This window comes from Lycium barbarum, chromosome 10 (genome assembly GCF_019175385.1).
Source record: "Lycium barbarum isolate Lr01 chromosome 10, ASM1917538v2, whole genome shotgun sequence".
Taxonomy (NCBI): Eukaryota; Viridiplantae; Streptophyta; class Magnoliopsida; order Solanales; family Solanaceae; genus Lycium; species Lycium barbarum.
The window spans coordinates 114,385,118-114,395,570 of record NC_083346.1 but is presented as its reverse complement, the minus strand read 5'-3'; the positions used below and the strand labels follow the sequence as shown (position 1 = coordinate 114,395,570).

Genomic DNA, 10,453 nt, shown 5'->3' with positions numbered 1-10,453 from the left:
TCTATTACTCCATCTTTGACTAGGACTGTTTATGAACATTATGCACCAGTTGGGTTGAGATTCGACCCTCTTGTAATTCTCTCTTGACTATGTACTGCTTCCAATTGATCTATGGCTTTTGGAATTTTTTGTTTTCCACTAAGTTAGATATTTTATTTGGTCCACTTAAATTTAGATTCACATCGAAAAGTATTATATTAGGTGGTAAAATGTTCCCTAACAAAGACGATTTTATATCCATAGTTAAAATTTGAAACCTCTAATTAAGAATGAACAATACCTACCCTCTAGCACTAAATTAGTTTCCGATGTAATTACTAGGTATCCCACAATTATTAGCCTGACTAATCTATATTGTGCCGACTAAGTTTACCAAGGGGTGTAAAGCGCTTTCTATCGAAATATTTTCATTTTCAGAGCTTGAAAAAAACTTTAACTAGAGTGGAAGAATTTCATCAATTTCAAAACATGCTTTGGTGATTGTTTTAGCTGGTGCCTTGTTAGAAAGACTTGGTTTGTAGAGTGGAGGCCATTCCCCAAGATATTGCTTTCTTGCTCCTCTCCTTAGGGGGGTTTGGACATGGTTTGAAAACATCAAACCATGTTTGGACATGTAATTTGGATATTTTTAGTTGCATTTTCTCTTATAGACATAAAAAACCCACAAATTGTGAAAACTATCAAAACATTCTCAATTCTTATACAATCTTACCAAATGAGCAACTCATAGTTCATAACAAAATTAGTACACTACTAGAAGACTTTTTTAAAAAATAAAACATCAATTAATCAAACTTTAGTTCAATAAAAACGAAAATTTAACATGAATAATAATGTAACTACTATTTAATATAATGATTGATGAGGGTAATTGATAAAAATATCTACTAACTTATGGGTCTTTTTTTACAAAATATAAACTTATGGGTTAAATTTTATATTTAAAAAAGTTAAAACCATGATTTCAAACCCCAAATCATGCCTTTTTGGATGATTTGGGGTTTGAAACTATGAGTGAAAACGCATGTCAAACGCTGGTTTAGAGTCATGGTTTGAAAACGTATGACCAAACGCCTACTTAGAGTCAAGTGGCTTTTCGCTCCTGCGGTTGACTTTTTGTCTTACGAGGAGAAGTATCCGGCGGGTAAAGGTTTAATTAAGAATTCCGGTGGTCCAGTGGATAGATTAAGCCATTGATCATATCATAGGTCAAGGACGGAACGAAGAACCAACCTTTTTACTCCTCCTTTGTTTTCTACTAAGATTGTTATAGATTCTATGTGTAACACATCTAATTGGAAGTAGAATGAAGATAATGTGCTCTACTCTTTCATTTGTAGTGGGATTAACCCTTGTTGGGTTGGGATCTAATCGTAGAGACTTTCCGTGACAAAAAAAGTTCTCTTTAACTTACGCCTACTCAACTTATTTGGTTAACCCAGAGTCTATTCTATATCCACAGTATTATTTAAGGCTCAACCACCTTTTTAAAAGTTTTGTTTCCGTAATTAGTTAAGGATTTTGAATTTTATAGTATGAAAATTCGGTTAAATTAAGTGGATGCTGTTCAAGGACATGAGAATATTAATAGGGACGAAGATTGATAGTTAAAACTACTTTCACTCTGAAATACATATGTTTGAAGTTTCAGATAAAAAAATAAAAAATTTGGTCTTGACAAGTCAAACTTTAGGTGAGACTCCGTGAGAATGTCGGAATGAAAAAAATACTGAAAGTTTGTTGTCAAACTTCATACATGATATTTTGTAAATTCAATCGCGGTATGCCTAAAGCTGATCCTGAAAAGACTAAACTTGCAAATATTTATATACCACAGCTACGATTTAAATGAATCGCCTATGCCTAAAGTTGGTCCTGAAATGCTAAACTTGCAAATATTTATGTACTAACGCTATAATTTAAATGATGGTTCCAAAAATGGGCTATCCTGTGCACTATCACAAGCCCATATTCCTCTTTAGCTTAGACAAGAAGCAACTAGACACCAAATTTGAAACCCAAAAATTCCGATTGATTATTATGCCGTCACACGGCACTAAATCCTAGCGAACTATTTATCCGGCCAAATTGAACTGTAAGTTCCCTAATTTTGTCTTCTAGCCTTGTTTAAATGACCCTCCAACAGATAATCGCTGTGATATTTCAGAATCGCCCATGCATATACCCCTTTTAACTAATAACCTCTACAAAAACCCGTAACGCCTTTTTTGCATGATATTGTAATGGTATAATTCGAATTGTTAAATTGATTGCAATTTTAACTAGCAGCAAAAACTTTTGCTTCTGATATTGTACTAATCTGCGTTTTTTAGTACGAGAATTTGATACAGTTGATTTCTCTATTAAAAATGGCCTAATACATATATACAACCTCTTAAGACTTTGCTCCGATTGCGAGTACTTGAACACATGATAAAGTGCTCCTGTTAGATATTTTCGGTTCAAATTAAAAAAAAAAAGGAGCTTTTAGCGTTTGTTCTCCTTTATGTATACACATCAACCTCAGTCGGAACGGGCCAGAGGTTTTACGGCTTATTGAGGCAAATGCATATAATTAAAGGAGGTGACATAATTTAAGTGTTTAATTTATCTATGTAATGGACGCTTGATAACACTCGTAAAAGTTTTTTTCAAAATTTGGGCTGAAAGTGTCTAATAGAAACACTTTATTATGTGTTCAGGTGCTCAATTGGAATAAGCCTTAGTTCGAGTGTCTGAATGGAATTTGCTGGCTAGTTTAAGGGATTGTCTATGTATTAAAAACAACTTTTTTAACATATCAATGTTGTCTTTAGATCAGAATGCATATAGCCGACCTTAACCAGTTTGGGATTGAGGTGTAGTAGTTATTTTTGTGTATGTATCAATTTTATCGTTACAGAGTAAATAAATATTGAGTGTACAGTTTGCGGAAGTGAGTTTATTAGGAGATTGAAAAAGGAAAAGGTTTTTTAGTAGGACATTTTGTGCAAGTCGCTTGATGCTCTGGATAGCTCAAATTCACACTCCGATTTTTTTTTTTTTTTTGATGACATGGTAACCCGCAGCCGCTACCCTTGGGTTGCGCTCAGGGTAAACCCAGCTCCTGTGCAATAGCTTGCAAACCATACAGGACAGGTAAACATAATTCACACTCCAAATTATGTTTTAACTTTTTAACAAAGTAAGGCCTATGGGATGCTTGGTGAATTTTAGCTGGCAAAACTCTTCCAGATTTTCCATGTATCAGAAGAGAATGAAATTTCAATATACCGGTAGCTGCTAGTAGTAATAAATTCTAATTATTTTGATTAATATATTCATCTTATAAACATTTTCGAGTTGCGAACTGCCATTCTCTTCACTCATATGGCTAGCAGTGGAAGTGGGGGATATCTAATGTGATGTGTGAGTTACAATAGGTCCATGTGATTGCGGAAAAAAGCTTGTTATTTAGGTGGAGAAGGGTAGAGGGGCGGGCTTTATACTCTGCGAGTTTTGAACCGTGCACAATGGTCTCTCGGGGATTTATCGATTATCAGAAAAGCGGTCCATTTTATTGTATGGACCTTGTGCGCGTTGATAGGTTATCTGTGGTCATTTGCTAGGGGTGTGAGTTTCTTTGATTTATCTGATTGAGATTGGTGACTGTTCTATGCAACAAACCTCAGTGTGTATCCTCTCCTGATACGATAGTAGGAGGTCAGAAACGATGATCTAAGTTGAAAAATTCAAACAACAAAGCAAAAAGAAAGTCTCTTTACTGAACTTTCAATTTTTAATTAATAAAGGGAAAACAAATGCTGAAAGACTAATTATTGTTCAAAATATTAGGTTAGTTCTTATAGGCTTTGCAAGAGAAATATTTACCATTAAAATGGTATTCTCAAACCTAAATGTTACATAAAGTGTAATGTAATTGATTCTCTTTAGCCCTTCTATTCTTCATTATGCTGGTCTAGTTTCTGTTAATGATTTTAAAGCCGGTTCAGTTTCAGAAGATTTGCCTGTTTAGTGAAACCTACATCTTTGATGAAGATAAATTCTCCCATAATGCAGTTAATGAGAAAAGAACTATGAAACGCTCCCAGTTGTTTCTTTAACTATTTCCTTCTGATAATATTCCCATTTATTTCCTTCTTTCTTTTGTTGTGTGTGGTTTAAGCAGTTAGTGGCTTAAATAATGTGAATAACGTCCTCTGCTCATGACTTGATGTTCTTTTCCAGCCAGGTTGCTGAAAAGTTGTCTAACATGGGTGATGCAATTGATTTAACTGGAGATGGAGGTGTTATGAAAAAAATTGTTCGACGGTCCAAACCTGATGCTATTGCTCCCTCGGAGAGTCTTCCTCTTGTTGATGGTATGGGTCACATAGCTAGCTTTTGGCATATAACATAAAACGCTTACATTCTTTCTGTTGGGTGTTGTCAGTCTCTCTGGCATTCACTATTCTCATTTTCTTTTTGGCATATCTCTTATAATGGGCTACTGATATAGTTATTAGGATGACACTTGAATGCATAATGAACCTTTACTGTGTAACTATAGCCCTCATGCCATTACATCCTTGACCCATACTGTTTGAGACTGTAAATACATATCGTGTTTTCCTTCATCGATATGCTTAATAATCACCTCTCAAACATTGTTGTAAAGAATCCAAACTCCACTATCATAGAACCTAAAGAAAAAAGATGTTTATTCCGTTGCTTCGTGGGTGTACAGCTGTCAATGATTTGCAAGAGGAGAGTTTTGTAGTTACTGCATTTTTGCAAGGCAAGGATACTCCTTATAACATCAAAAGAAGAAAGTGAACACATTGCTTAGCTTATTGGAGTAAATAGAGAAAGTATAGCTATTCAAAATCTTAAATGTTGATGTTTAAAGTATCCTTGAAGACATGGGCGGAGCTAGGGTACCGAACCCCTTCGTCGAAAATTTACACTGCATAGACAAGTTTAAAGTTATTTTTAATGTATATATAGTATATGTTGAATCCCTTGTCTTTGTATGTCTATATCTGTATATTTGAATGCCCTTAGTAAAAATCCTGGATTCGCCATTGCTTGAAGAATGCAGTTTAATGGCAAAGAAGAAAGGTTGAGCGGGAGCTTTGAGATAGTTGATAAGAGGTGTAAATTTTGAAACAATAATTCCTCTGAAGTCAGTTTTAGTATGTTTAATACAGTTACTGCTATAAGTTAGGCCTCAATTGAGAGTTCCAGCTACTCTTCATCCATTGTCATGAAGTCCTGCGGATAATTCAAATACTACAATATCCTTCCATCCCTTATTCAAGAGTGTGATAATTAGTAGATTTTGACAAGAGTAACTGTCAGGATAAATGTTATTTTTGACAAATAACCTCATAATTTAAGGTCCTTTTTTAACTTAAAAAGTCCCCAAAGTGTGTTCTTCCACTTTTGATCTGGAAAATTACATGTTTACATACATAAGCTCCTAGATTTTCTTTACGCCGCAATGGTTGTGACTGAAATTAATAGACACCGATCAACATTTTGGATTAAAAAAATCAGGTATTTGTTTCTGGATTGACTTGTGCACTGCTGTCTACTAGTGTACCCCCAGCGTCCAGCCTAAGAGCTCAAGAATAATGGAAAACTTTTTTTTTGTTTTAGAATAATCACTACCATGTGAATTAATCCTCTATTCCTCTTCTAGCAAACATATAAAAGAAAAAAAAACAGGGATGAGGTTCAGTTGAAGCTTAGTACTCTGTTTTGTGATCCCCATATTGATAATCACCAATTTGTCTGTACCATCTGTCTTATTTCAGCAATCTCTCAATCTTCATTATCACATTTTCAGTTCCTTTCTAGTGTATATTTCTTTTTAGTGGTATTGGGAAGAACTACAACTTGGTTGAGATTCGATGTATTAATCTTTTCCTTTTGTTTTTCGGTAACAAAACAGTTCATTATGAAGGCACTCTTGCTGATACTGGTGAAGTATTTGATACTACCCGTGAAGACAATACAATTTTCTCCTTTGAGATAGGCACTGGTTCTGTTATTAAGGCTTGGGATGTTGCACTGAGAACCATGAAGGTCGATATGCTCTTTAACTTGTGGTGGTTGTACATTGAGTTTGAATTAGTGTTCAACTTTTTTCTTTTTGATCTTCCAGGTTGGGGAAGTAGCTGTAATTACCTGCAAGCCAGAATATGCCTATGGAAGTGCTGGATCCCCACCGGATATCCCCCCCGAGTAAAGTTAACTCTGGAATTTTTTTAACATGTTGCAAGTGTGTCTTGTCACACAATGTTTGATAGTACTGTCAGGCATGGATAGAGGCTATACACTATGGGCTCAAATGAACCTAGTGTTTTTTGACACGGAACATAGATATATATGTGAAAAAACACTAAATCGAATATACATTAAACTCCAATCCATAATTTTTGAAGTATGATAAGTTTATATCTAAGAACTTTAAGAGTTAAATCCATCAAGTTTAAATCTTGGATTTTCCTTCATTACGAGGGTATAACGGAAGAAGAGAATTCAAGCTCCTTCTCCTGATCCCAACATTCATATATATTCTATTCAAAACCGGGGAGAAAAAACTATAATGTTTCTATATTAGGAAAATGATATGGGTCCACTTTGAACCATGCTAAACAAAGTCCCCTCTTCTGAATCGCTAGCTCTAACCAGTCTAGGATAGTAGATTGACTTCAGCCTCACCTGGGCATCATTTTGGCATTTCCATCTCATCAAGTCATTAAAGACCAACTTCCTTGTCCCTCCGGCCCTCCCAACAGTTAAAAGCAACATGACGTTGATTGGTAGCTACATAATCAATGTTTTGGGCTGGTAGGGGGGAGTTATTCTTTTGAAGTGGTAATCTAATTGTTGTTTTTGAAACATCTTAATACAGGGCAACCCTTGTTTTCGAAGTGGAGCTGGTGGCTTGTAGACCACGTAAAGGTTCTAGCATCAGCAGTGTTTCAGACGAAAGGGCTAGGCTGGAGTAAGTGATCTCTCTCTCTCTATTAGCTTCAAAATCGTGCTTTTATTCTCTGTAAGAGCCTTCATGAATATCATTAAAAAACAACTGATTAAGATTTCGACAAAACAATTGGCACTGATTCTAAACAGGGAGCTAAAGAAGCAACGAGAAATAGCAGCTGCAGCCAAGGAGGAAGAAAAGAAGAAGAGAGAAGAAGCTAAGGCAGCAGCAGCTGCTCGTATCCAAGCCAAACTTGAAGCAAAGAAAGGAAAAGGAAAGGGCAAATCAAAGTAAAATCGGCATGTATTATACTCCTTAATACACTACTAGTAGCATATACTCGTAGACAAACTAGGAATACCTGATGGTGTTAAATATGCTAACTCGTCTGCTTTGTCATTTGCTTGATATTTCTGTGCTCTTGAATTGTTAAAAGTTTTTGACATCATTTTGCCTTATACTTTATGCTGGAAGTGTAGCTCATAAACCTTTTTAAGCGTTTGTACAGAGCACATTTTAAGCAAATTACTGATATTTTAAAGGCTCTTAAATCATCAGATGTTTAAATACTGCAATGTTTGGATAGATTGTATCGTTTTTCATCGTTACATAATCTCACATGATAAACCTATATAAAAAAGTAGGGTATGGGATAGAGCTACCATAAAAAGGTAGGGTAAATGATAAAATAGAATTATTAGATAGTAATAAAAATGAGAAAAAAAATAAGGTAACGATGCGAGAGCGCCAAATCGGTCGTTATATAAAATGAGATTTTTCGTTGTTACGTAACGATATGTTACATTAAAATTAAGTAATTAATAATCAAAACAAACATTGTATTTAAACTAAAAACACATAGTACAATACATAATAGGTAACAAACAACCAAACAAGCTGTTGATAGAAATAGTTGAGAGTTTAGTAGGTTTTTACATATGTATACACACGCACACACCGTGTATTGAATGTTATGGAAGCAGTCGTCAAAAGGCTACATTCGCCCCTGAACATGTTATAGCGGTTAATTAGTTACCATTTTTATCAAGGTATCTGTTGATATTTACCATAGAAATTTACCCATTAGTAGGTTGATTGTATGCTGGGGAGTTGGTTTTCAAAGCCTGATAGTTTTATGAATTTTGATTATATATACAGTGGTTGAATTGACAAAAGAAAAATCAGTTACAAGTAGTACTATTTTACTAAATAATGAACATTTTAGTCTATTCATTTATTATAGTGTATAATTCACACTAATCATGTAAACACATTTGTTTTACCCTGTCATCATAGTGCATAACATCGTAATAAAATAGCTTTTGTACCTCTAATTCGTGTTTCTTTTACTAAGTATTCATATCGATTAATGCTGTAAATTTGCAGCCATTCAAAGATTGAACATACTGTTGTTCCCTTATCCTATTATACTGTAATTCTTGGTAACTATATTCTTGTCAGAAAAATCCTAATTAAATGAACGAAGTTGACTATACTATTCTATCTGGTGGTTAGCATTGCATTTTTGGGATGTTAGTCAGTTACTACTTGCTTTTAGAATTTAGCTTGGGATTCTGATATATATATATATATACACACACACTCTCCGCTTTCGTTCAGCTGTCATCATTCTTATTTGTAATGTTTAATTTAGTTCATGTGTACCAATATTTACAGGTGGAGTTCAACCAATTATTTATAAAATTTTGTCATGATATCATAGTCTTACATGATTTGTATCTTGTTCTTGGCTACAAAGTGTCTTGAGGCGTTTCAACGATACTTTTATGTTGAGATCGCTATTTACATTAATCAAGAAATTGCAGGTATGCCTGGAATGATTGCTTATGTTGGATTTTATGAAGTTTGTCAACCTAAGAAAGGTGAAAGAGTATTTGTACCTGCAGCAGCTGGTGCACAAGGTCAGCTTGTTGGTTAATTTGCTAAATTGGTGAGTTGTTACGTTGTTGGCAGCACGGGGACTAAACTGAAAGTGAAATTACAACTTTGATCATCATGAATCGTTTTTCTTGGACACCAAGTCATGTTATTCTTCTTCCTCCTCTTTATTCTTTTGTAATATATTATAAGACACATTTAAAATTAAAAAACAGACGAGCTATGTGTTGTGGAAATCAAAGATCTGTTAATTTGTGATTGAAATTAAGTATGGATAATATTGTTGAGCTTGTATTATCTGTTCCTAATGATTTAGATTGGTTTGGTTGAGGAAAAACGAAGAACACCATTGTTGAGTTTAAAAAAAACTTGTTGAAGAAAAGAAAATTGTTCTGTGATTTTTGAAAGTTTGAGTTGAATCTAACAACTGAAATTATTGACATTGATATTATTACATTGGAGTATATAATTTGGAATTGATTTGAATCGGTTTTGAAGTAAAACGTATTGGTGAATCTACACTCAAAATTATGACGGACTACATGATTTGTAAAAAGGTAAATTTTGCCCGTCAATTTTATCTTAGCGATCCGTCAAAAGTGTATACGGTAAAAACCGGGTCGTTGCAAGACCGGTGAGACCGGGGGCCGAAGGTAGGTCCAAATAAGCATGAATATGTTCGGTGTTTTGTTCAGACCGCGGGGATTGCACCAAATGTGGCTGGCCCGAGAAAAGAGAAGTAAATCCGTTAGTCCGGTTTCTCCAAGTCAAGCTCTCGTGGCCGTTAGTCCGGTTTCTCCATGTCAGAACTGAAAGTGGCCGTTGGTCCGGTTAACCAGTTACGGAGCTGCCACGCGTCAAGACCGTTCTGTCATTTTGTGCTGACAACCGTACATGTGTCAGACGTACGGTCCTGCCTTATCCTTTTAGGGTTTCTTTATTTTAAAAGGTTTTGCATTGTATTCAAGGCCCATGAGGCAAACCTATAAATAGAGGATATTTTCCTACTTTTAGAGGTTGGCTTTTGAGATCTAGAACGTTGTAATAGAAAAAATATATTGAAGCTCTCTCTCTCACTCTCTCATTTTAGTCCGGATTTGAAGTATACTTTGGCTTGTTCATCCACTCAATATAATAAATTGCCACATATATATATATATATATATATATATATACTTAGCTCAATCACCACTATCAATATATTTATCCTAGACGGAAACTTACATATCTATATATATTATTACTAATAAGTCCATATCAATTTCATATCAACCGAATAGTACATTAAAATTCATCCACATATCCTATACCTTCACTCACCAATTCAATTGTTACCGAAATTCGGGATAAATATTTTGGCGCCCACTGTGGGACTAGGATAATAGTGATTTTTTAATCTTTGCTTCTACCTCCTTTTGCCCGTTTGACTAAGGAGTCATCTGCTAATTTCTACCAAAAAAGGGACAAATGGCAAGCAACGGGCAGTTTGGTCATGTTAACAACAATGAGATTGTGGCCGAAAACGAGAACAGTGGGTTACGAAACCCAGATCCAGTCGACCCAAACTCTGTTGATTCGAGG

At 34.9% G+C, this 10,453-nt stretch overlaps 1 protein-coding gene across 3 annotated transcripts; it reads left to right on the top strand.

Moving 5' to 3' along the window:
* The first annotated feature begins 1,937 nt into the window (after positions 1-1,937).
* LOC132614478 (peptidyl-prolyl cis-trans isomerase FKBP20-1) lies at positions 1,938-7,527 on the top strand. Of its 3 annotated transcripts, XM_060328938.1 has the most exons (7): positions 2,032-2,095; positions 3,069-3,138; positions 4,228-4,361; positions 5,936-6,069; positions 6,149-6,228; positions 6,902-6,994; positions 7,123-7,527. In XM_060328938.1, the coding sequence occupies exons 3-7, from the start codon at positions 4,253-4,255 to the stop codon at positions 7,265-7,267; spliced, it is 561 nt and encodes a 186-aa protein (XP_060184921.1). In that variant the 5' UTR covers positions 2,032-2,095; positions 3,069-3,138; positions 4,228-4,252; the 3' UTR covers positions 7,268-7,527. The 3 variants fall into 3 exon arrangements, with proteins under 3 accessions (XP_060184919.1, XP_060184920.1, XP_060184921.1); XM_060328936.1 differs by lacking the exon at positions 3,069-3,138 and having other exon boundaries at positions 1,938-2,095; XM_060328937.1 differs by lacking the exon at positions 3,069-3,138 and having other exon boundaries at positions 1,954-2,095; positions 4,232-4,361.
* Positions 7,528-10,453: the final 2,926 nt, after the last annotated feature.

Bases quoted from the DNA above. Each gene is read 5' to 3' on its own strand.
- LOC132614478 (XM_060328936.1), top strand. From the start codon at position 4,253: ATGGGTGATGCAATTGATTTAACTGGAGATGGAGGTGTTATGAAAAAA. The intron at 4,362-5,935 runs GTATGGGTCACA...GTAACAAAACAG, and splicing joins GAGTCTTCCTCTTGTTGATG to TTCATTATGAAGGCACTCTT. The intron at 6,070-6,148 runs GTCGATATGCTC...TTGATCTTCCAG, and splicing joins TTGCACTGAGAACCATGAAG to GTTGGGGAAGTAGCTGTAAT.